General features: G+C 37.4%; 1 protein-coding gene across 1 annotated transcript in view; it reads right to left on the bottom strand.

Moving 5' to 3' along the window:
• The window catches only part of RGSL1 (regulator of G protein signaling like 1), a 120,024-nt gene that overhangs the window by 9,314 nt on the left and 83,001 nt on the right, over positions 1–27,709 (bottom strand). Inside the window, exons 20-21 of the mRNA XM_077763360.1 lie at positions 27,586–27,678; positions 26,392–26,458 (exon numbers count right to left, since the gene is read on the bottom strand). Coding sequence (XP_077619486.1) covers positions 26,392–26,458; positions 27,586–27,678 — 160 coding nt within the window. The remainder of the gene's footprint in view (positions 1–26,391; positions 26,459–27,585; positions 27,679–27,709) is intronic.

The raw sequence follows: 27,709 nt of genomic DNA, 5'->3' as shown, positions 1-27,709 counted from the left end.
TTTTTATACACCAATAATGAAGCAACAGAAAGAGAAATCAAGAAACTGATCCCATTCACCATTGCACAAAAAACCATAAAATACCTAGGAATAAACCTAACCAAAGGTATAGGAGATCTGTATGATGAAAACTATAGAAAACTTATGAAGGAATTGAAGGAGATACAAAGAAATGGAAAAACATTCCATGCTCATGGATCGGAGGAATAAATATTGTTAAAATGTAACTCCTACCCAAAGCAATCTACACGTTCAATGCAATCCCAATCAAAATTGTACAGCATAGTTCTCAAAACTAAAACAAACTATCCTAAAATTTGTACGGAACCACAAAAGACTCCAAATAGCCAAAGTAATATTGAAGAAGAAAACCAAAGCGGGAGGCATCACAACCCCAGACTTTAGCCTCTACTACAAAGCTGTAATCATCAAGGCAGTATGGTTTTGGCACAGAAACAGACACATAGACCAATGCAATAGAATAGAGAACTCAGAACTGGACCCACAAATGTATGGCCAACTAATATTTGACAAAGTGGGAAAGAGTATCCGATGGAAAAAAGATTGTGCTGGGAGAACTGGACAGCAACATGCAGAAGAATGAAACTAGATCACTGTCTCACACTATACACAAAAATAAACTCAAAATGGATAAAGGACCTGAATGTGAAACAGGAAACCATCAAAACCTACGAGAGAAAGCAGGGGAAAACCTCCTTGACCTCAACCGCAGCAATTTCTTACTTGACACATCCCCAAAGGCAAGGGAATCAAGAGCAAAAATGAACTACTGGGACCTCATCATATTAAGAGCTTCTGCACGGCAAAGGAAACAATCCATAAAACTAATAGGCAACTGATGGAATGGGAAAAGATAGTTGCAAATGACATATCAGATAAAAAGCTAGTATCCAAAATCTATAAGGAACTCATCAAACTCCACACCCGAAGAAGAAATAATCCAGTGAAGAAATGGGCAGAAGGTATGAACAGACGCTTCTCCAAAGAGAACATCCAGGTGGCCAACAGACACATAAAATGATGCTCAGTGTCCCTCATCATCAGGGAAATACAAATCAAAACCACACTGAGATACCACCTCATGCCAGTCAGATTGGCTAACATGAACAAATCAGGAGACTCTAGATGCTAGCGAGGATGTGGAGAAACGGGCACCCTTCTACACTGTTGGTGGGAATGTAAGCTCGTGCAACCCCTCTGGAAAACAGTATGAAGGTTACTCAAAAAATTAACACTAGAACTCCCCCTATGACCCAGCAGTAGCACTGCTAGGAATTTATCCAAGGGATACAGGAGTGCTGATGCATAGGGGCACATGTACCCCAATGTTCATAGCAGCACTCTCAACAATAGCCAAAACCTGGAAAGAGCCCAAGTGTCCATCAACGGACAAATGGATCAAGATGATGTGGTTTATTTAAACAATGGAATACTACATGGGCAATGAGAAAGAATGAAATCTGGCCATGTGTAGCAACATAGATGGAACTTGAGGGTGCTATGCGGAGCAACATAAGTCAGGCAGAGAAGGAGAGATACCATATGTTTGCATGTTTAGGAGGATTAGGAGGAACTTAACGGAGGACCATGGGGGAAAAATAGTGGGGAAGAGGGAGGGAGGCAAACCATGAGAGACTCTTGAATGCTGAGAACAAACTGAGGGCTGATGGGCCATGGGGGAGAGGGGAAGGGGGGTGATGGGCATGGGGGAAGGCAGTTGTTGGGATGAGCACTGGGTGTTATAGATAAACCAACTTGACAATAAACTAAGAAAAAAATAGGAAATAATATATAGGGTAAGGACATATGGCAGAAAATAGCACTGTATGACATCTCCACTTTCATCACACATGTTGTATCTCAGAAGGACAACTCTGAAGTAACCAAATTTAATAACTAGGTAGGCAAACTCAACAGGTTTAGTTAGGCAAAGATTCCTAAAATTTTTTTAATGTTTATTTTTGAGAAGGAGAGACAGATAGACAGAGTATGAGCAAGGGAGGGGCAAAGAGAGAGGGAGATACAGAAACTGAAGCAGTCTCCAGGCTCTGAGTGGTCAGCACAGAGCCTGATCTGGGCATGACCTGAGTGACCCCCCAAAGATTCCTAAAATTTAACTCAAAAAGAAAATGATTCATGGCAAAAACAAAAATCAATTCAAAACCCAATCATACATAAACAAGGACAATGGAATATACACACTGAACACAGAGATATGGCAAATATTAGGATCATTCCACCAGCACATCATCAAACAGTTCATGTTGGCACATATGGCACTAGAACATGGATAGAGAAAAGAAACCTGTTTATACCAATCAAATACCTACAATTTGAAAACTGTTTAAAAAGTGAGAATTACCAAAAGTTTAAAGCTTAGAGGACATTATTGAGTACTACAGAAATAGTCAAAGGTGACAGACTTTCCCAAATTATGCAGATTGATTATATAGGACACTTGCCTAATAAGAGAATAAATTGTATATAAGCACCATTGTAGAAACATGATTAGGAATAGGATTACCCTATCCTTGCAGGAAAAATGATTTTTAAAAAACTAGCATTAGAGCATTAAAATCTCTATGGTATGGTATCTTATCCATCATAAAATCAGATCAGAGCACCCACTTCACAGGAAAGTGAATACAAGAATGGGCTAAGACAAAGCATAATGTGGAAATTTCACTTACTCTATAGTCCTACCACCTCTGGATCAACTGAAAGGCATAATGGCTTACTGAAGCAAAAGCTTAGGTTGTTTACTAGCAATCTAGATATGAGAGCTTGGAGCTTGGACTGAAACAATCTGAGAGGTGACAAGATATCTAGGCCATAGTTATGGAAAGGATGTAAAAACTCTGACTAAATGAATATTACAGGCATTCAGAGATAAGAATCAGCAATAACCACATCCCAGAATCTACATCAAAAGGCAAGGTATTAGTGTAAAACAATGATATATATATATATAGTGCTCAGGAAATTATAGCACCTGTTACTAATACAACCTACACGGTGACCAAAGGAAAAGGCATATTATATCAAATTAAACAAAATAATAAGATATCTATATAACAATTTCAGGATGGGATAACACCATCTTTTACTACATGCCTAATATTTAGCCTAGCATGATGCAGGATGATTATGCCTGGGGAAATATTAGCAATAATGGCCATAATAACTGTATATTTCCTTGAGTGGCAATAACAACGAGAATGAATTAAAAATGTATAGGACACCTACCTTTATTTTGCAGGTATAAATCCACTATGCATCTTTAACTCTATCAATATTATCAAATGGGTTCGTGCAGCATACTGCCTGCTGGCATAGTCTTTTGCACACTATTTTGCTTATTGCTCATTACTGGATACCATATTCATTGCAGTTATGGATACTCTTCTGAGGGCTCCAGCAAGAGTAGTTGTGCCATTGTTCCAAAGTAAAACTCCACTGTCTGTGACATCCTCTACTTTCTTCACAGATCACCATCCTGGTCACCTTATTGCACCTGAGAACTCACTAGCATCACCAATATCACAAAGCCCAACCTCTCCATCCCAACTTTTACTATCAGTACCATCTACTTACTGAGAATCTTTCAATCAATGGAGAAATCAAATACTAAGGAAGTGATGAAGCAGTGGTAATCTCCAAAGAATCAACAAGTTTCCTGAACAACACTCCCTACTAGATATTGACTTGGAGGATGAAGATTCACCTGAATTACTAAAGTTGCTATTATAACCCAGTGTATATACCAAGATAACCAGGTACTGACTTTTCTAGTTTTCCCTTGTCTTATTGAACGAAGGGCAGCATTGGACACATAACAGAGTCTCTATGAAAACAACTCTGATTTAACTCCTGATTTGCTTTGTGTGCTAGCATTTTATTATAAAAGATTACCTGCTTAATATGCAGAATAAGCAATTATATCTTTAAATATAAATCAGCTAAAATTGATCATTTATTATACTCCCAACTTACCCTGTTTAATCTGTATTCACCTATGAGAAAATGAAAAATAGATCCATGGATATCATGTCCAGGCTTTAAAAGGACAGAGAGAGGCACCTGGGTGGCTCAGTCGGTCAAGCGTCCAACTTCAGCTCAGGTCATGATCTCAGAGTTAATGGGTTCGAGCCTCGAGTCGGGCTCTGTGCTGACAGCTAGCTCAGAGCCTGGAGCCTATCTCCCTCTCTCTCTGACCCTCCCCTGCTCTCTCCCTCCCTCTCTCAGAAATAAATAAAACATTAAAAATAAATAAATAAATAAAAGGACAGAGATACCTTGTAAAGTGTATAGAAGACATATAGAAAAAGCATATTTCACATATCACTGTCCTTCACAGTATACGTGAGGCTTCTGTCTTATACCACATGTTTCTAACCCAAGAACATGGAACTTATGTTAATAAAACTTGTCCTGGTTATATTGGAACTTACAATAGTAGGCTGTGTTCTGAAATTTAATATACAGAATTTTCAAGCCAGATATAGATCCCCAAATTGTGGTCCATTTTATCCATCTTTGTTATGACAAATGTACAACATACACCAAAGACAGATTCACTAAAAGGGAAGAGACACTTTTAGTTTATTGTTGGACTGGTGGGAAGTTTGATTGGAAGAACAGTGACAGCTGCCCTTCCTTAATTCCAAGTAGATCAAATCATAATGTCATTTCAGTAAAAAAAATAGAAAACCAAACAATCTCAATTTAACACCATGCAATGGCAGATTGTCATTGGGTACACAGATGGATATAATTAGCAGTGTATTACAAAACACAAATAAATTTCACACGAAAGTAAATAGAGCAATGGAAATTCAGCATAAAATAGTTGGATAAAATGGTAAAAATAATGAAATTTAAAAAGGACATAAAATATGTTTCTTTATAGATTGTCAGTTGTTGCAATTAAGATTGGTTGATATGCAGAATACTCAGAAGAGCTATAATTTGGGGGCAATACTGGCCACCTAAGATAACAAACAACCCAACCAAAAGTAGATACCATATACCTTAATAACTATGATTCTTTGAGCATCTGTGAAATTAGAATATTGGCCCTTCACATACCCTAATGGCTGTGATTCCTTGAGCAACTGTGAAATTAGAATATTGGCCCTTAAAGGAAAAAACATGATAATGGGTTTCCACACTTTCATGGTTCCCCAGTATCAACAAGGGGAGTAGAGCCCACAGGCCATAGAAAGCCCCCTTATAATTGTAGAAAAGCATGTTCCTAAGGATATGTTGTTGGAATGGAACCCAAATACCTTTATTATTACTAGACTGTGGATATAAGTATCTATGACTATGGCCTTGATGTCTCTTCCACTAGTTATATATAACATGGGAAACTGACCAGGATAGTATGTGCTAAGCCAAACCTCACCCTAAATTATTGGAGTCAAGGGAAAAATAAGTAACACATGATGGGATATGTAAAACTACAACAGGTAATGAATCCCACTATAGAAAGAACAAGATGTTATTCCAGATCAATAGAAGACAAAGGAACTACTAATATAACTAGAGTGATATTTCACATTGGACCTCTTCAAATTAATCTAATAAGTGTAAATCATACATTAGATAACTTAGGACAAGTAAAGGCATGTGTGGAAGATGAGACTAATAATGTCAAAATAACTGCAGGAATTGAAAAAAGAACAAAAATATGACTTCCTTAAAATAGCAGCAGAGTTGAATCTGATATTATGGCAATCAAAGGTATGCTTGATAGTGCAATGCAAGCTTGTACTCCCAGGAGCTTTATAAAATTATATTTACTTGGAAATAGATGTACAAGTAGATGTACAAAGTCCTGACATAGAAAGTGGTAGAGTCTGGAAATGATATAAGGACATCTTATTTAGCCAGGCATGTGCAAGGCTGTCCTGTATATGGTCACAAATGGAAAGATTCATTCTGTGGAAATCTCAGCTAAAATTGAGTATAACATGGAATCAGAATGTCCAAAGGAAATCAGTTGGGTTTTTTGTTTTGCTTTGTTTTTGTGTGTGTGTATGACTCAGGACCTTGTTAAAAACTTAATCTTCTTCCAAGAGATTCCAAAACATGGCTTAATCACATGCTTTATCATGTCTCTTTATGGACCTGCGAAAATAAGTAGACAACCCACAAGAGTGGTGATGGCGGGCTGGGATTAACATTTATTTATTCAACATATGCTGTAAGTCCAGTGTTATATCAGGCTGTTACATATTTTCTACATGGACACAATAATCCTGAAAGAGTATTGTTTCTCTGGGGAAATGAAGTGCAGAGAGTGTAAGTGGTCTGTCCAGGATCACACAGCTAGTAAGACCCAGAAATGGAACATATCTGGCTCAGAAGCCTACGGTCTTTCCTCTGTATACATTTCCTCCTCTCACTAGAGCTAGTTAGTAATTTCATAAACTGGAATTATCTAGCTAAGAATTATTTTGTACAATGCATTCCAGCCCACAGAATACCATTCTCTCATTGAATCATTCTTGTCAACATAGTGTCAAGTTGGCTCCCTCCTTCAGTTCTTATAAAATTTTCTGCATCAACCTTAATTAACTGACCTCACTTAGAAGTATAAATGTATTTGTTAGAGGTTTGAATTAATATGTAAAAGAGATAGCAATTCCACAGGGGTGTATGGCATTACCATCCCGCCCACTTGAAGATGGTAGATGTACTGCAGGGTTCTGAAGTCACTGACATATGGAATATATTATTTCACAGTATTATAGTTCACTTCTGCTCTGGATTGGAAGCCACCTCCCCAAGACCTGCTCTATAGATACACCTCATCTCCATATGGCTAATTCAGGCAGCCTTTGTGGGTAGGCCAAAACGGCCTTAAGAGCAACTTCTTTACCCACCCCAGAATTATGGGTCTTTTTGTCTGACTGGCATTTCCCCCATACCATTTAGGGCAACATGAAAGACTAGTACTTTAGGGGAGAGGGGAATTTGCAAAGAGTTCCCCCCGCCAAAACCATGGTGTTATATTGTAGTGTTTCTTCTATGCCAAAGAGCAAAGAGGCCCCAGAGGGCAGAGCTTATTTGCCATTGTCCTTGAACTGTGTCCTCAGTTTGCTTTCCATCTTGGTGGCCCAGAGTAAGGAATAAATCATGGTTCTCCATGGTGAAGTTCTACCAGGCCCAAGGTAGGAATAGCAGCCATCCTGCCCCTTCCCTCAAGTTAGGTGGTGTAATGCCCATTCAATAGGTGCAACACATATTCAGACATGTTCAATGATTTGCCCAAGGCTACACAGCCAGTGGCAGGAGGTCAAGGCCAGGGTCCTTCCAGACTTCAGTCTTAGATTCTTATATGTTCTTGGTTGGATTCTTAGATTGGTTGGATAGGCTGGATTCTTTTTTTTTTTTAGTAGTTATTTAATTAATTAAAATTTCATTTTATTTCTTTTATTAAAACAATTTTTACACTTATTTATTTTTTTATTTTTTTTACAAATAGTTTATTGTCAAGTTAGTTTCCATATAACACCCAGTGCTGGTTGGATTCTTATATGTTCTTGGTTGGAAAGTGAATCAAAAGCAAAATAAAACTTGTTGAGTGTTGGGTTTCTTTTTTTTAAAATGAGTAATGTGAGTCCAAAATAATCAGAATAGAAATAAACTTGAGTTTTAAGATATAAACTAATTTTTAATGAGAGTAATCAAATTTATTATAAGATGATTCATAGCTGCGTCTTGTGAGAAGTCTAATTTGTATGATAATTAGTATTATTTGATAAATAATACCGTGAGAGCATCAGAAATTTTAAAAATACCCACATTCTCCTTATGATAACAAACTATTTTAATATTTCATATTTCACCTCAGACTTTATTTACTTGCATAGAGGAGTTTTGCATAATTGACATTCTATTGTATTGCTCCATTGTGACGGTGTTTTTAAAAAAAATTAATATAGTACAAACACATTATGTTGATTTATAGTAATTATTTAAAATGACTGTATATCAATTATGTTATCAAAGATTGTTTAGACTTTTTTTACCTATTTTTACTTGCTTTCTCTTATTAAAATGAATAACATCCCAAGAAGTTACTCTAAGCACATAACTTCATCCTTTTGCAAATAAAAAATTATAGTTGTTGCTTGAAATATGTGAGATATGTGATTATGTGTGTGAATGTTTAATTTTAGTTCATTAAAGGAAAGTTAAGTTTAGAAAAGAAGAGAGAAGAAAATAGATACCACCTTGTAATCTCACTTAGAAAAATTGCTGTTCAACTTCTGGTATTATAAAGATGCATATTCTTTATGTGGTTACCTTAATAATAATTGGAACTCACATATATGTGTATTTTTAATAATAGCTTGAGTCATAGCATAATGCTACTTCTACATCACTTCCGTATATGAATATTATCTCATGTTATTAACTATTTGATTGTAGCCCATACTATGATTTATTTAATTTCATCCTTCTTGTTGGACATTTAGTGTTCTTAAAAAAATTCTCTAAAATTAACAACACTACAATTATTTTGAAATCAGTCTTTGTAAACACATATGATCAGTTTTCAAGTTAAATTTCTAGAATTTAAGGGTTTTTTAAAGACTTTGATATATATTACCATTTGCTTTCCAGAAGAGTTGTATCATGTAAACTTCTCCTTTCTTTCTTTCTTTCTTTCTCTTTCTTTCTTTCTTTCTTTCTTTCTTTCTTTCTTTCTTTCTTTCTTTCTTTCTTTCTTTTTAATGTTTATTTTTGAGAGAGAGAGCGAGCGAGCAGGGGAAGGGCAGAGAGACGGAGACAGAGAATCTGAAGCAGGCTCCAGGCTCTGAACTGTCAGCACAGAGCCTGACATGGGGCTCAAACGCACAGACTGTGAGATCATGACCTGAGCTGAAATCAGATGGTTAACCGACTGAGCCACCCAGGCACCCCAACTTCTCCTTTCTTTAGATAAGGGTTTCTTTTTTTCCCTTCATGCTGGCAAGAGGCAGTTTCTTTATTTAAAAGAAGAAGAAGAAAAATGTCCAAAATAACTGCCAATTTGGTAGGTAAAAAATGGACTCTTCTGTTTAATTTTGAATTTCTATGACTGCTTCTGAAGCCAAATATTTATATCCTCTATTTGTGAATAATATTTTTATGTGAATGCTATTTACTTATGTAACAATTTGCAGTATTCACTTTCTGTCATTTTTCGAGAGCTCTTATATAATTAATGATATTAGTTCCTTTATCGAATATGTTCTATGTATTCCTCCTTTTAAATTATACTTTCAATTTTCTTTATGGAAAATTTTGATGAATAAAAATTTTATTTTTTTACTTTTTTAATTCTGTTATTGAGAGTGTGTATGTGATCAGGGGAGGGGCAGAGAGAGAGAGGGAGAGATAGCACCTTAAGCAGGCTCCACACCACTGTGGGGCCTGAAGTGGGGCTCCACGTGGGGTTTGATCTCACAACTGTGAGATTATGACCTGAGCCAAAATCAAGAGTCAGAGGCTTAACTGATTGAGGAACTCAGGCTTTCTTGATGAATAAAGACTAGATCTTTAGGCATTACAATTCATCTTTTTTTTTTTGGCCATAATGTTATGCTTAGACAGTCTTTCTCTTTCTGAGATAAGTGACTTCACCTTAAATTTTCTTTATTCTATTTTTTAAAAAGACATTTATCTCCTTAACTTACCTGAAATGCTTTTGATACATGGTCTTTATTCATTTAAATTGTATGTGTATGTTGAAGGTGTTTAAAAATTTCCATGGACATTTATTAATGTCAGTTGTGAAAAAAATGTCAGCTGTAAAAAATTTATATATATGAATATATTGTTGGTTAAATATATATACATATATACAAACATATACATTTATATGTATATATTTAGTTACACATATGTATATATAAATGTATTAAATGACAACAGTGATACAAGTGACCAGAGAGAGGGATTAGGATTATTTTGTTTTTACAAGATACTCACACTTACCCAAGAAGTGGTCTAGTATTATCTGAAAATAGACTTGCATTAGTTATAAGTGTACACTGCAAACTCTAGGGCAACCATTTTAAAAAAGGCTTTAAAAAAAATGTATAACTGATATGCTAAGAAAGAGGAGAAAATGAAATCATACAAAATGCTCAATTAAACCACAAAAGACAGAAAGAGTAGAAGACAAAATAGGAACAAAGAAAGAGGGCAATAAAAAGATAACAATAACAAATATAGTATATATTAATCCACCTCTATCAATAATCACTTTGAACATCAATCATCTAAATACACAGAAATTATCAGAGTGGGTCAAAAAACCAAGACCTAATTATATGTTGCCTATAAGAAACTCACTTTAGATATAAAAATACGTATAGATTATAAGTAAATTGATGGAGAAAAATACACCATTTTAACACTAATCAAAAGAAAGCAGGAGTAGCAATATTAATTTCAGAAAGAAGAGATTTCAGAGAAAGGAAAGTTATTAGGGATGAAGAAAGAAATTAAATAATGATATTAGGGACCAAATATCAAACCTCTAAGAATGTGTAATAATTTTTTACATGACAAACAACAGAGTGTCAAACTACACTAGCAAAAACAATTACAAGGAGAAACAGATGAATCCACTATCATGGTTGGAGACTTCAACACCTCTTTATCAGAAATGGGAAGATCCAGCAGGCAGAAAATCAGTAAGAGGATAATTGACCTCAACAATACCATCAATCAACTGGAAATAATTGACATCCATAGATGATTTCATCCAACAATAGCAGAATACACCTTCTGCTTAAGCCCACATAGAAATTTAGCAAGATAGATCATATTTGGGGTCATAAAACACACCTTAACAAATTTAAAAGAATAGAAATCATGCATTCAATGTCTACTTTCAGTATGCATTGAAACTAGAAATCAGTAACAGAAGAGTAACCAGACCACCCCAAAATACCTGGGAGAGTAAACAACATACTTCCAACAACACACAAGTCAAAGGATAAATAGCAAAGAATATTTTAATATATTTTGCACTAAATAAAAATGAAAACACAACATATTAAAATCTATGAGATACTGTAAAAACACCACTTAGAGGGAAATTCATACCATTGAATGCATATGTTAGAAAATAAAAAAGATCTAAAATTAATAATCTGTTTCTACATTAGGAAACTGGAAAAAGAAAAGCAAATTAAATCCAAACTAGGCAGGAAAAAAAGAAATAAGAATCAGAGCAATCAATGAAAATCAGTGAAATTGAAAACAGGAGATCAATAAGGAAAATCAATGAAATCAAAAGCTGCCTCTTTGAAAAGATTGATAATATCAATAAACCTCTAGCCAGGTTACCAAGAAAAACAGAGAGGAGATACAAATTACTAATATCATAAATGAAATAGAGGACATCACTACAGATCCCATGAACATTAAAAGGATAATGAAAGAATAGTATGAACAATTCTATGACACAAATTTGATAATCTAGTCAAAAGGCACAGTTCCTTGAAATACACAATTTGCCAACACTCACACAAGAAGAACTAGACAACGTAATGAACAATTCTATGACACAAATTTGATAATCTAGTCGAAAGGCACAGTTCCTTGAAATACACAATTTGCCAACACTCACACAAGAAGAACTAGACAACGTAAATCGGCTTATATCTACTAAAGAAATTGAATCAATAACTAGTAACCTACCAAAAGAAAAATCACCAGGCCCAAATGGGTCCACTGGTAAATTCTACCAAGCATTTAAGAAGGAAATTATACCAACTCTCTACAGTCTCTCTCAGAGAATAGAAACAGAGGAAATACTAACTCATTCTATGAGGTCAGTATTATCCTAATACCAAATTCAGACAAAGGTATTACAAGAAGAAAAAGCAAAACACGTAAGCAATGTCTCTCATGAACATGGATGCAAAAATTCTCAACAAAATAACAGCAAATCTAATCCAATGATATATAAAATGCATTATATATCACAACCAAGTTGGATTTGTTCCTGGTATGCAAGGCTGGTTTAACCTTCAAAAATCAATTAATGTGAGTTACTAGCTACCTGATAAAAAACTACATGATTATACCAACAGATACAGAAAAAGTATTTGCAAAGTCTGATACCATTCATACCATATCAGATTCATGATAAAAATTCTCAGTAAACTAGGAATAGAAAACTTTCTCAACTTCATAAAGAATACCCACAAAAAAGCTACAGCTAACATCCTACTTAGTAGTGAGAAACTTGAAGTTTCTCACTAGCATTAGGAACAAAATAAGGGTACCCCTTCTTACCAGTTCTCTTCAACATCATACTAAAAGTTCTAGCTAATGCAATAAAAGAAGAACAGGAAATAAAAAGTCTACAGATTGGGAAGGAAGAATAAAACTGGTTTTGTTTGCAAATGAAATAATTTCTAAGTAGAAAATCCAAAAAGAATCAGCAAAAAAATCTCCTGGAATTAATAAGGGTTTATAGCAAAGTTATAGGGTGCAAGGTACTAACACCAATCATTTTCCTAGCAATAAACAAATGGGATTTGAAATTAAAAGCACAGTACCGTTTACATTAGCACCCTCCAAAATGAAATTCTTAGATATAAGTCTAACAAAATATGTGCAAGATCTACCTGAGGAAAACCATAAAAAAACTGTTAAATGAAATCAAAGAAAAAAGTAACTGGAGAGATTTCTATGTTCATGAATAGGAAGACTCAATATTATCAAGATGTCAATATTCTCAACTTGATCTATATGTTAAGTGAAAACTCAATAAAAATTCCAGCAAGTTATTTTGTGTATATCAACAAACTTAATCTAAAGTTTATATGGAGAGAAAAGGGCCCAGAATAGGCAATATAATATATATATTTAAAATAGTTTATTGTCAAGTTGGTTTCCATATAACACCCAGTGCTCATCCCAACAAGTGCCCTCCTCCATGCCCATCACCCCACTTCCCCTCTCCCCCACCCCCATCAACCCTCAGTTTGTTCTCAGCATTCACGAGTCTCTCATGGTTTGCCTTGCTCCCTTTCCCCAACTATTTTTCCCCTTCTCCTCCCCCATGGTCCTCTGTTAAGTTCCTCCTAATCCTCCTATACGTGCAAACATATGGTATCTGTCCTTCTCTGCCTGACTTATTTCGCTCAGCATAACACCCTCAAGGTCCATCCATGTTGCTACACATGGCCAGATTTCATTCTTTCTCATTGCCATGTAGTATTCCATTGTGTGGATAAACCACATCTTCTTGATCCATTCGTCTGCTGATGGACACTTAGGTTCTTTCCATGTTTTGGCTATTGTTGAGAGTGCTGTTATGAACACTGGGGTACATGTGCTCCTATGCATCAGCACTCCTGTATCCCTTGGATAAATTCCTAGCAGTGCTTAGGCAATATAATATTTAAGGAGAAGAACAAAGTCAGAGGACTGACACTACCTGACTTCAAGACTTACAATAAAGCAACACTAATCAAGACAATATGGTATTGGCAAAAGAATAGACAAGTAGATCAGCAGAACCGACAATTTATCAATAGGTCAATAGACAAAAAGATCAATTTTCAGAATAGAGAGCCTGGAAATAGACCCCCAAAAGGAAAGAGGAGCAAAGGAAATACAGTAGAGCAAAGGTAGTCTTTTCAACAATTGGTGCTGGAACACCTGGAATCCACATGCAAAACAATAAATGTAAGCATAGACCTTACACCCTTCACAAAAATTAACTCAAAATAGACTACAGATCTGAATTTAACGTTTAAAATGATGAAACTCCTAGAAGATAACACAGGGGGAAAACCTAGATGACCCTGGCTATGGCAATGACTTCCTAGATACAACACCAAAGTCATGAACCATGAAAGAAAAATTGACAAGCTGGTCCTCACCTAAATTGAACACTTCTGCTCTGGAAATGACAGTGTCATGAAAATGAGAAAACAAACCACAGACTAGGAAAAAATACTTGGAAAAGATACATCCAATGAATGATTTATCTAAAATGATACAATGAACTCTTAATTCAACAATAAGAAAGCAGAGAATTAAAAATAGGCAAAATCTTTAATGGCAACCCCATCAAAGAAAATGTGCAGATGTAAAATAGCATATGAATAGATGTTCCATATTATAGGTCATCAGTAAACACAAATTAAAACAAGATACTACTACACACCTACTAGAATGGCCAAAATCTAGCTAACTGACAACACTAAATGCTGGTAAGGATGTGAAGCAACAAGAACTCTCATTTATTGCTGATGAGAATGCAGAATGCAAACTGGTACAACCATTTTGGATGACAATTTGGTGGTTCCTTATAAAACTAAACACATTCTTACCATATGTTATAGAGGTCATATTGCTTGGTATTTGCCCAAAGGAACTGAAAACTTATGACTACCCAAAAACCTGCACATGGATATTTATATCAGCTTTGTTCATAATTACCAAAACTTGGAAGCAACCAAGATGTCCTACAGTAGATGAATGGATAAATAAACTGGAACATCCAGACAATTAACTATTATTTAGTCTATGAAAAGACATGGAGGATCCTTAAATGGATATTACTAAGTAAAAGAAGCCAGTATAAAAAGGCTACATTACTGTATGATTTTAACTATATGACATTCTGGAAAAGACAAAACTGGGGAAATTAAAAAGATCAGTGATTGCCGGGGGCTGTCAGGGGAGAAGAGATAAATAGGTGGAGCACGGAGGCTTTTTAGGGGAGTGAGAATACTCTATATGACACCATAATGATGGCATGTCATTATACAGTTGCCCAAACTCTTTAAGTGTATTAGAGTGAACTCTAATGTAAGCTATGGAATTTGGATAATTATGATATGTTAATGTAGGTTTATCCGTTGTAACAAATGTACCACTCTGGTGGAGGAGTACTTGATAATGGGGGAATTATGTATGTGTGTGGGGTAGAGGTATATGGGGAATCTTTGTACCTTCCTCTCCATTTTGCCGTGAACTTAAAACTGCTCCAAAAACAAAATCTTAATTAAGAAAATAATTGATATAAAGATGGATTTTTATTCAACTATTACCAAATTCAGCTGCTATGCAAAGCAAGACATACCTATAATGTTCATTTTTGTTTAAATAGAAAGATGCTTCATGATATGGATTGGATGGCTTACTATTAAGATGGCAATACTCCCCAAATTGAACTACGGATCATGTTCTAAAATTAGTTTGTATTGGTGACTGCACAACCTTGTAAATATATTTCTTAAAAAGTAACATTCTACACATGTAGCTATTTCCTTTAATGAAACCCCAAGAACTGGATCTAGCACAGAGAAGTCTGACTAGAATGTCCAATAGGACAAAGCCCTCTGGACCCTTTCTCATTGCCTACTACTCTCCTTCAGCAGTGTAGTGTATGTGGCACCCATCAGTAGTTCTCAACCCTGGCTGTATGTTAGAATCACTTGGGCCCCATCCCACACCAATTAAGTCAGAGCTTTTGTGTGGCTCAGGTTAAGTTTCTTAAAATATTTCCTATGACTTCAGGTTTCTGATCCAGCAGGTAAGGAGTTTAGAAGTCATTACTCCATTCTATCAATAAGTAAAAACCTAAACAAAGTAGAAAATCAACATCTTCTTAGATCAAAGAAATGAGATCACAGGGAAAACTGCTGGTCCTCAAACTAGGGAGACAGACAAGTGAATACAGAGAATCTCAACTTACCAGAACAGAAACCCAGTTCAATGAGAACCAGAAATGGGGGAAGAAAAATCTAAGCTATAACTGACAAATTGCTGGAGGTTCTGTATGGACAAGTCTGAGAGATCAAACAAACAAACAAACAAACAAAAATCCAGGAAGACTCAATCATGGGGGCAGGGCTCACACTTTTTTACATTTTTTCCTCCAGGACCCCTTCCAGGTTCTCACAGTAAAGATCAGAGAAAAATTCCTTTGGGCTTCAAGCAGGGGAAGGCAAAAAAGAAATCTTTTTTTTTTTCTTTCCTTTTTAATTTGATAGAGCACAGTGAGGGAGAGGGGTGGAGGGAGAATGAATCTGAAGCACGTTGAGTGTGGAGCCTGACATGGGGCTCAATCCCATAATCCTGGGATCATTACCTGAGCTGAAATCAAGAGTCAGATAATCAACTGACTAAGCCACCCAGGCACCCCAAAAGCAACCATTTTGAAACACACCAGAGCATTCTGAGAAAGGTATACCCATAAGAAAAACCATTTTATTAGGCCTAACATACCGGGGTTTTATCAGAGTTTAACCAACTCAGGGGAAGGGAAAATAGCCAACTCCAGCTACTCTAGCCTTCCATATGGGAGAAGGTAAATACACAATTCTAGGCCCCATCCTGTACAACCTAAATGGGTACTTAAAAACAAAAAGAGGGAAAACTGAGAAGCACTTGCAAAATTGACAGTCCAACAGCACAAGCTTACTAAAAGCCTGGGATCTAATCATAAGACTATGCAGGCATACCTTGGATATATTGCCAGTTCAATGCCAGACTACACAATAAAGTGAAGATCAAAATGAGTCAAGTGAATTTTTTTAGGTTCCCAGTGCATATAAAATTTATGTTTCCACTGTACAATAGTCTATTAAATATGGAATGGCAGTGTAAAAAAAAACAATGTATAAACCTCCTTTTAAAAAACACACTATTGCTAAAAATGCTAACTGTCATCAAAGCTTTCAGAGAGTCATAGTCTTTTTGCTGGTGGAGGGTCTCACCTCCATTTAATGGCTGCTCAGTGATCAGGGCGGTGGCTGCTGAAGACTGGGGTGGCTGTGGGAATTTCTTAAAATAAGACAACAATGAAATCTGCCACATTGATTGTCTCTTTCATCAACAATTTCTTGGTAGCATGTAATACTCTTTGATAGCATTTTACCCACAGGAGAACTTTTTTCAAAATTGGAGTCAATCTTCTCAAAACATGCCATTACTTTTTCAACTAAATTGACATAATATTCTAAATCCTTGATTGGCATTTCAACAATCCTCACAGCATCTTCACTGGGAATAAATTCCAACTCAAGAAACCACTTTCTTTGCTCATCTATAAGAAGCAGCTTCTCAGTCATTCAAGTTTTACCATGAGATTGATCTTTAGGCTCCACTTTCAATCTCCTGCTATTTCTACCACATCTGTAGTTATTTCCTCCACTGAAGTGTTGAATTTCTCAAAATTATTCATGAGGGTTGCAATCAACTTCTTCCTAACTCCTGTTCATGTTGATATCTGGACCTCTTTCCATGAATCACAATGTTCTTAACATTAATTTGTGAACACTTTCCTGAAGTTTTCTACTTACTTTGCCCAGATGCATCAGAGAAATCACTGTTGATGGCAGCTGTAGCCTTAAGAAATGTATTTCTTAAAAAATAAGACTTGAAAGTCAAAATTACTCATCAATCTATGGGCTACATAATGGATGTTGTGTCAGCAGGCATGAAAACAACTTAAATGTCATTGTATATCTCCACCAAGACTCTTGGGTGACCAAGTGTATTGTCACTGAGCAGTAGTCTTTTGAAAGGAATATTTTTTTTTCTGGGCATTAGGTCTCAGTGGTTTAAAATATTCAATAAACTATGTTATAAAAATATATACTATCATCCAGCCTTTGTTGTTCCATTAATGGAGCATAGCAGACTAGACTTAGTATAATTCTTGAAGGCCCTAGGATTTTTGGACTGAAAATGAGCATTGACTTCAATTTAAAGTCACCAGCTGCATTATCCCTTTACAAATGAACTTTGAAGCTTTGAGGTCAGGCTTTGACTTTTCTCTAGTAATGAAAGTTTTTGGCATCTTTGAATATAAGACTGTTTTATTTACAATAAAAATCTGTTGTTTAGTGTAGCCACCTTCATTGATTATCAGAGCTAGATTTTCTGGATAACTTCCTGCAGCTTCTACATTAGGATTTGCTGCTTCATCTTGTATTTTTATGTTATGGAGATGACTTTTTTCCTTAAACCTCATGAACTAACCTCTGCTAGATTCAAGCTTTTCTTCTACAAGTCCTTCGCCTTTCTCAGCCTTCATAAAACTGGAGAGAGTTAGGGCCTTGCTCTGGATTAGATTTTGGCTTAAGGAAATGTTGTGGCTGGTTTGATCTTCCATCTAGACCACTGAAGCTTTCCCCAAATCAGCAATAAGACTTCTTTGCTTTCTTATCATTCATGTGTTCACTGGGATAGCATTTTGAATTTCCTTCAAGAACTTTTCCTTTGTGTTCACAACTTTCTTTGCCACAAGAGGCCTAGCTTTCAGCCTGTCTCAGCTTTTGACATGTCTTCCTCACTAAGCTTAATCATTTCTAGCTTTTGATTTACAGTGAGAGACATGTGACTCTTCCTCTCACTTGAACCCTTAGAAGCTATGGTAGGGTTATTAATGAGTTTAATTTCAATATTGCTATGTCTCAGGGAACAGGAAGGCCAAGGAAAGGGAGAGAGACATAGAAACAACCAGTTAGTAGAGCAGTCAAAATACACATGATACTTATTAAGTTTGCCATCATATATGGGTGCATTTGTGGTACCACAAACAACTATAATAATGACATCAAAATCACTTGATCACAGAGAACCATAACAAATATAATGATGAAGGAGTTTGAAATATTGCAAGAATTGCAGGAATTCTGAAATATGACACAGAGACCCAAAATGAGCAAATGCTGTTGGAAAAAATGGTGCCAATAGTTTTGCTTCATACAAGGTTGCCACAAACCTCAGTTTGTAAAAGATGCAATGTCTGCAGAGTGCAGTAAAATGAAATGCAATAAAACAAGATGTGTCTGTATAATGCTCTTTCTTCTTTCACACCATACCACTACATTATAAAAGGCCCAAGTTTCCTTTACTAAGTACATGTCTTGCTTTCAACAAAAAATTACAAGCCATACAAAAAGGCAAAAAAACACAGTTTGAAGACAGAGAGAGTAACAGAAACAGACCTAGATATGCCAGGGATGTAGGAATCATCAGACTATAAATTTAAAACCACCCTGCTTAATATGCTATGAGATCCAATGGGAAAAGTAGTCAATGTGCAAGAACAGATGGGTAATGTAAGCAGAAAGATGAAAATTCCAAGAAAAAATAAAAAAAGAAATGCTAGTGATAAAAAAAAAGACTGTAACAGAAATGAAGAATGCCTTTGATGTGCACATTAGTAGATGGGACATCACTGAGAAAAGAAAATCTGCGCTTGAGGATTTATCAAAAGAAACAGCCCAAACTGAAAGGTAAAAAGAAAAAAACAAATTGGGAAAAAAAAAGGGAAGAGAACATTCAAAAACTGTGGAACAATTAGAAAAAGGGTAACATTCATGTAACAAGAAAACCAGAGAAAGAAGAAAGGAACCAAAGAAATGCTTGAAGCAGTAATGATTCAGAATTTCCCCAAATTGATACTAGACACCAGGCCACAGATCTAGGAAATTTAAAGAACACCAAGTAAGTGACTGTCAAAGAACTACACTTAAGTACATTATATTCAAACTGCAGAATATATAAGATAAAGAAAAGGTTCTTGAAAGAAGCCAGGGGGATAAAACACTTTATATATAAGAGGAGCAAAGATAAGAGTTACGTTTGACTTCTCAGTAACCATGTAAGCAAGAGGCAAAAAGAGACTTCTCTACAGACCTCCATTAACTCACCTGTAAAATAAGTCTTATGATTCCTGTCCCAGCTGATACATAGTAAGTACTCAATGAAGGGTCTTAAAAACAGTAAAACCTTGGTTTGCAAGCATAATTTGTTCTGGAAACGTGCTTGTTATCCAAATCACTTGTATACCAAAGTGAATTTCCCCATAAGGAATAATAGAAATTCTGATGATTCATTCCACAACCCAAAAATATTCATGTAAAAATGATTACAATACTGCAGTGTAATGCAAAATAATAAAGAAAATACAAAATATAAAGAAAAATAATAAAATTAACCTGAACTTAACGTTTGAAAACCTTCGTGACTTTTGTGAGACAACTATCATTAATGGAATCACTACTATCTACTGACTCAATGGAATCTCTTTCTTTTTATGCAGTTTTAGCAAGGAGCCTATCCAATGACACTTGCTTTTGCCTCCTTTTGAGAATTTTATGGAAATGTGACATTACATTGTCATTAAATAGATTAATCGCTCACACTGCTACAGCCCTATTCAGGTGGTACTTTTCTACAAAATTTTGCATTGTTTCCCACATTTTACACATCTCCCTAATCTCATTTCAAGTGAGGAATTCCTCTGCCTTTTTCTCCTCCTCTGCAGACGAATGCAGATGTAGATTCCTTATAAAATCTTGCAATATCAGCCACTTGTATACCTTGTTTGTACTTCTCAATGATTTCCTTCTTCCACCGTAATCATCTCTTTCTTCTTATCACCTTTCTTTTCAACCTTTTTCTGCATGGGAACCATTGTATGTGCTTGCATGGATATTGACTATAATACAGTATTAATAAACTCTTGTTATATACTGTATTTAATGTAACTTGCAATAAGGCAGCAGGAGGAAAGGGTCTATATCTGGAGACAGCCTGCCTAGAATGAAGCAAAGCATTCCTAAGCTTACTTCTGTATGGAAAAGCAAAGGACTATCCATAGGTGCTTTGAGGTGACAAAAAATACATTAGTGCCAGTTGTGAGTACCTTCTAACATTCCGAAAAATCACTGATTTCTGCCAAACACTGTGGCCTGAGCCTGAGCACCTGAGCATGGGAGGCAGTCACCCACAATCCCACAGAGAGGGAGAGAGAGCGAGAGCAAGAGAGAGAGCGAGAGAGAAGAACCTTTGGCTCAGTTGTGATCATGTGACGTTCGTTCGGTGTATCATACTACTCGTATTACAAGACATCACTCATTTATCAAGTTAAAATTTATTAGAAATGTTTGCTTGTCTTGTGGAACACTTGAAGAACAAATTACTAGCAATCTAAGGTTTTATTGTATTTCAAAATATCTGTTGGAGGCTCAGGAGGAAATCTCTTTATCTCCTATTAACAGTAGATGCATATAACATGTAGAAATCTTCCAAAATATTATGTAGAAGTTACACATTAGAAACTAATGGGTTTGTGGATGTCCTGGCTACTGAATGCTCATGAACCATGTATCTTGCTAGAAGAAAAGCATTCAGAATATTTTCTGGATTTAACTCTTCAACTATATCACTCCTGGTCAGTCATTGCCTTCACATTCCAGGAAATTTAGGGAAAGGAGGAATGAGAAGGAGCAAGTAATATCCTCCCTGCCAGCTCTGTGCCTGGCCCTTTGTAGTGCACATGGCCTGCATTATCCCAAGTTGGTCTCCAAACAACCCTAGGAGGTAGATATTAAATTTTCCGTTTTACACGTAAGGCAGGTGGGACTCAGCAAGGTTAAGTAGCTTGCTGATGATCACTAAGTTACTAAGGAGTAGAGATGGGATTTAAAAGCAGCCTGCCACATGGAAAAACATGAGCTCTTAAGTAATGGCAGCAGGGGAGCCTAGACTCTTGGTCAGGGGAGCACCCATGTGTAGGAGCTTCTGGATGAGACTGGGTGGTCCATGCTCTTAATCCAGAACAAGAAGTAGTATTTTCATTAATTTCTTGAATTGAAAATGACCTTAGGAGCCTCTAAGGAGCAACATATTGTTTCCCTGTGCCCTTTTCTTTAAGAAGAGTATGGGAGGCTCACCAATTGTGAATATGGACATCCTTTATTCTGGCTAATAATCTGCAGCCCTGGTTGAGGTATACGGATGAGGACTGACACCCTGAGATGCTGCGCACAAGCTGCCCCCTTCTCTGCAGCAACACTTGGATCAGTTGGAGACACTCAAAATGAAGAACAGACGTCTTTTCATATTCTGTAAAAAGAGGGAATATTTTATGTCAGTTTCTGACACACGTAACTGGAAGGCTCCTGAAGGTAGAAGAAAGATCTCTCTGCCTCTCTTGCTGTTTTCCCCTGATTCTTTCTGTCAGTCTGTCTGAATGGGATGTATGAGCTTCCTAAAGGAGAATTTCTTAAAGCAGCAAGAGTTATTGGAGTATAAAAAAGTTTCATGAGGAAAAGTTGATATTTCTTCTTTATTGTTATAGTCACAATTATATTTAATTACTGATTTGGTTTTTATGGTAAATATCACAGTATACTCTCACTGTGAAGTCAGTATAATTAACTGTAAGGTTAGGGCAGGCATAAACTACACATTCTGGTTTTTTCCACTACATTCAGAAACCTAGCATTCACTCCTGCATTTGACATGTATTTGTGGGGCAACTATTATCTCCCTGTCACTGTGCTAGGTATTGGAGACATAAAGAAAAATGGGACATGGTCTTCACTCTACAAAAGTTTATAGTCTAGTAGGTGAGGGATATATATAAACAAGTATCTCCAAAAAGAGGGAAACAGAGAGGAAAAGGTGGGAAAAGACAGGAGGCAACCAGGAGGTGTCACTGTTGTGATGTCTCTTATCACCCAGTGGAGGGGAAAGGGAAGGGCATTTTATACAACCTTGTTGCTGGGAAATGGAAAGTATGAGGAAGAAAGGCAAGACATAAATCTGGAAGTCTATATTGGGGTCAAATTGTCAATGGCCTTATATAATATGCCATTAAAGAGTTGAGGCTTTTTCAGCCAGACAAAGGCTGACAGCCATCAAGGAAACAAAACCTCAGTGCTTCAACTGCAGGGGCTGCATTCTGCCAATGACCTGAGTGAGCAAGGGAACAATCCACCTCTAGAGCCTCCAGAAAGGAATGAAGTTCTGCATATCTGACATTAGCCCAATGAGTACTGGGTCAGACTTCTGACCTCAGGACCGTAAGATAGTAATTTTGTGTTGTTTTAAGCCACTAAATGTCTGGTAATTTGTTGTGTTAGCAATAGAACACTAATACAGGGACTAGAGTAAGCCAGCTTCCTTTCCTGGCCCTCCTTCCCTGGTCTTTTCCTTTAATGCAGTGGCCCCCATGGGTCTATTGTTTGGAATGTTCTTCCTCCCTTCTAATATTTTCTAAGATAGACTCGGAGCCTCAATAGCTTTACAAGGGGAAGGAAAAGTATAAAGCAAAGATTCCAAGCCAAGTTTTGTTTGGCTTGCATAGTATTATAAAAAAATTTTAATTTATTATTTTTTCTCTTTTCCTTTTTTCTTTTTCCCTCTTTTCGTCTCTCCCCCATTTCTTTTCTTTTCTCTTCTTCTCTTCATCTCTCCCCTCTCCTCTTCTCTCCTTTCTTCTTCTCCTTCTTCTTCTTCTTCTTCCTCTTCTTCTTCTTCTTCTTCTTCTTCTTCTTCTTCTTCTCCTCCTCCTCCTCCTCCTTCTCTCTCTCTCTCTATCTCTCCCTCTCTCTCTCTCTCTCCTAATTTAGGAAGTTCTGACCATACTGGGTTGGCTGGCTAGAGCTATTACTGTCCCCTTTGAGATGTATTCACCAGTTCATCACAGTTTCTACCATTCTCTATTATCTTTCATGGGTGGCTTACTCATTTATATTACTTGATTACATACTAGGTGACTGCTCTTGTGATACTAACCTAAATCTGAAGTTAGAACATACTAGATCTGAGATCTCTGAAGTGAGAGAATAAGAAACCAAAGGAGGCAATCAGCAAGCCTCAATAAATCCTGAGGAGAAATACTTTTTCAACTGAGAGTGTTTCTATTAATCATTGTGGGGTCTTTTGAATAACGTGTTGTGTGTGCTTGTGTATCTGCACACAAGTATACCTGTGGATGATCACACACAGGGAGAGAATTATGAAATGGGCAAAGATCACAATTTCAAATGCGTTCTTTAAGTGATCTCTCTTTTCCTTTAGTGGGACCCACCTAATGCCATTCAGAAGTTCAGCTTCACCTCAGTACAATGTAAGGGTATTTAGGGACATGATGCTGAGTCAATATTTTACCAGATCCTCATCAATCACTTTGTTGCTGGCCTAACTTCTTCCCTGATTCCATGTGCAAGCTCTTGTTCCTCTGACCAAGGTCATTCCTGCCACTTAGACTCTAATAGACCTCTTCTCCATTCTTTTCCTGGCATCTTGCCTTAGTTTCTTGCTGGATTTTTAAAATCTGGAATTCTGCCTCATGTACTCTGCTCTGTCTGTTAACTCAGGGTCTATTTTGAAGCCCTAGCCCCTTTAGGGGAAGAAATTTTCACTCCCTTCTTCTGGACTTTTTTTTTTTTTAGACTAAATTCTTGCCTCACTGGACCCTCTCCTAGTGGCCTGAGGCTCTCCACATCTCATCTGTATCCAGACCTTTTCTAGTCACATCTACTTATAGTCTTCCTGGGCTATTGCAATCAAAGCCCCATTCAGATGATCTCACATTTCCCTGTGTTTGTCAGTCCTGTTCTGAATTTTTCATCCTCAAGGAAAGTCTAGGAAATACAGGGCATCAGCATAGCAGGAAACTGGCTGGAAATTTGTGAGACTTCCCCAATAAGCTTTCTAGTCTTTCCTTGTTCTACAACATAAAGAGCTGAGCCAACATTTCTTCAATTATCTCAAGTGTGTGTGGGGGGTCATTTAGGACATTTGGTCATTTTAATCCTGATTTTCTTCAAAGGACAAAAAAATGGGCCTAGTGACTCTATAACTAGGTCAAAATTTTCCCAAAGAGACTCTTTACATATTAATTGGCAAACAAACAGAACTCCAGTGAAGAACTATTCCTTTTGGAGATGAAAAGTGGTATAGAGGGTGACCATGGAATGAGATCTAGCCAAAGATTCAGAAATGGTGTGTTCTAGTCCAGACTCTGCCACTTAATACCTGGTGATCTGGGGAGAGTCACTTACCTTCTGTGTGTGTCAGTTTCTTCATCTGCTTAAAATTAGTTAGGTTTTAACATGGTTACTCACAGGGTTGTGAGGATTTCCTAAGATAATGGATGTGAACCATTGTCCAAATGGGAGATACTAGCATTAAAAGATCCCATCTGTCACTGTTGAATAAAAAAGAGCACCTTGTTTATAAGAGTGTTTAATGCCATCTACATACATTTGTCATGGAATTCTTGTCATGACAACCATGAGTCAGAGATTTGCTCAAGGCCATGCAGCTCTAGAATGAATTGAGTACCCAGGTCTCCTGACCCTGAGAGTTGTGTGATCTGTTACTTTCCCACTGTGGAATGACCATCTCTGACAGGATCTTCCATTCAAGGAGGGCAGAGGTGCTTCTGGTCATGCTCTCTGCCTACATCTTACCCACTGAAGTCTGGTCCTTCCATGTCTGGGCTGTCACCCCATTGATCTTTCCAGGGAAGATGACACCAGGGCATTTCATTTCTGATCAGAAAATTTTCTGTCAGTGTTATGAGGCTTCTGAGAGATGATGTGCTTCTTTTGAGAGACTGACTTGACTACTTTTTCCCCCTTTTGTTGCTGGGTAAGTTTTGTCTGAAGGAAGAAGAAGAGTGCCAGTTATTAGAGTGGCAATGAGGTCACTAGAGTACTCTCTGCTGGCTTATTGCCAACATTCCCTTTAGGTATAGTAATGGCCAAAACCAAAATCCTTTGCCTTCAGGATAGGGCCCCTTGCATTCTTGTTCTCACCTTCCTCCCCAAGAACTTGCAACCCCTGAAGCTATGCTTTGCCTTTCTATACAAAGAACTCCAAATTACCTGGCTTGTCTTCCAGGCACCAGCACTAGCAAGTGATGCTGGGGCAGCTCCAAGCCCCTGTAGGACTTGTAGAAGGTCTGAGAAGGTGGGATGGCTGGTGAGGAAACCAGGCCTTCCATTCACAGAGCCTGCTATCTATAACCTTGACTTTCAAGGGGCTCTTGGGCTCAGTTGTGGTTTCCATGACCCACTGGGGATTCTTTCAGAGCCCCAACTTAGCATTAATTCCACTTTGGTTCTTGTATAGAAGTGAGTTAGGCTGAAACAGATTTTGACAGGCCCAAGATCTTCATGCTTTTATTGATAATATCCTGCCAAGTAGAGCAACTCTTCTTTCCATTTTAAGCACCTTACCTTGAAAGACTGGAGTATTAGGGAGGCTGGCAAGAAAAGATCATCTGGGACACTCTTCCCCCAGAAATAGTGTTCTCCTGTAAGATGGATCAGGGGTTCCAACTTCCTAAAAGTGCCTGTACTAGTTGGAGGTGAGCAAGGACAGCCACAGAGAAACCCTTCCCTAACTATCTTTACTACAGGCCTCTCTGAAAGCACTAAACTCAACTTCTTGGCTCTATATGCTGAGGAATGTCAGGATGTGGAGTTAGGTTTCCAAAAAGTTTCTCCCCAATCTCCCATTGTACACTTGGACAAAGCATCTCTGAACTGAAGAAGAGGAATTCCAATTCATGCCTACCCTGTGACAGGACACAGCTCTACAGTGGAGAGCACATGTCTTGATGGGGTAAGGTTGCTAGATGAAGCTAAAGACAAATACAGAGAAAAACTTCATCAGAACTCAGGGCATAAGCACTCCCTGGAGAATCTCCAGCCCAGGAGGGCCATCTCAGAACAGCTTCCAGGTAAACGCCTCCAAGGAAAGGGTTGGGAAAGTGAAGTTGAAGCAGTGATGCTCCAGGAACTTTTAGGAGACTTGGTTTGAATGCTGCACTATCTTTTGTCTTAGTAGACATTTTATCTGGATGGAAAGGTCATGATTCCATCCCCACAGACCCAGGGAAGTAAAATAAGGAGACTGGGCCAGATGATCACTAGAATCACAAGACTTTATGGCTGTTTGAACTCTACGGATCATGGACAATATTCCATAGTGGCTTCTACCATTAAGCAATGAGGGGACATATGCAAATGCATAGAACAGGCAAATTGGCATTTTATGCCCACAAGCAATAGAGAAGAGTATCCTCAACCTGGAATCCACGTGGAAACCAAGGCAATTTTAATATTTAGGAGTGGGATTGTCTATGGCCATACCACCCTGAACGTGCCCGATCTCGTCTGATCTCGGAAGCTAAGCAGGGTCCGGCCTGGTTAGTACTTGGATGGGAGTGGGATTAACTCCTTGAGGCTGAAAATGGGGGAAAAAAGGAAATAACCTTCCTCTGATGCTAGGACCATAATGTTTATTTCAGGAATAAGACCAGCAGCAGTCACTTCCAGGAACCAGGAGGTATAGAATGGAGGTCCTGTTCAAGCCCACAGGTGTTCTCAGTGGGAAGAGAAAATAACAATTGGGATGTTACAATCATCTCTTAATAAAGGTCACACATCACACCTAGAAATGGCAGAAGAGCTAGCAGAGATACAGAGAAGGTTAAGGCACCTGCCTTCAAAGGGCTATAAAGGAATCAATAAAATACAGTTATTCAAATGAGAGCTATGCACGGAGGCCCAGAAATATAGCCAGGAGACCCACTTCTCATCGCATCCTTGCCACTCACAAGCTGTGTGGTTTGGAAAAGGTTGCTTCACATTTTGGGTACCTCAGTCTCCTTGTGGTCACTAAAGAGATTGGCCAAACTGGCATTAGAGTCACCCTCTAACTGAGTAGTAGGCTTTTGATATCAGTGGGATTCCAACCCCAACTCACAATTTTGGACTGAACTTGTTATTATTTCCCGCTGTTGAGGCCGAAACCATTCAATACCTCTGAGTAAGGTGAATCTTAAAATGGCGTTGTCTCCTGGGGAAGAAGGGGGGGGGGGGGGTGGGGA

The sequence above is a fragment of the Crocuta crocuta genome, unplaced genomic scaffold (genome assembly GCF_008692635.1).
Source record: "Crocuta crocuta isolate KB4526 unplaced genomic scaffold, BGI_CrCroc_1.0 scaffold3, whole genome shotgun sequence".
Lineage (NCBI taxonomy): Eukaryota > Metazoa > Chordata > Mammalia > Carnivora > Hyaenidae > Crocuta > Crocuta crocuta.
The sequence above is the reverse complement of the archived record's forward strand: the minus strand, read 5'-3'. Positions and strand labels throughout refer to the sequence as shown.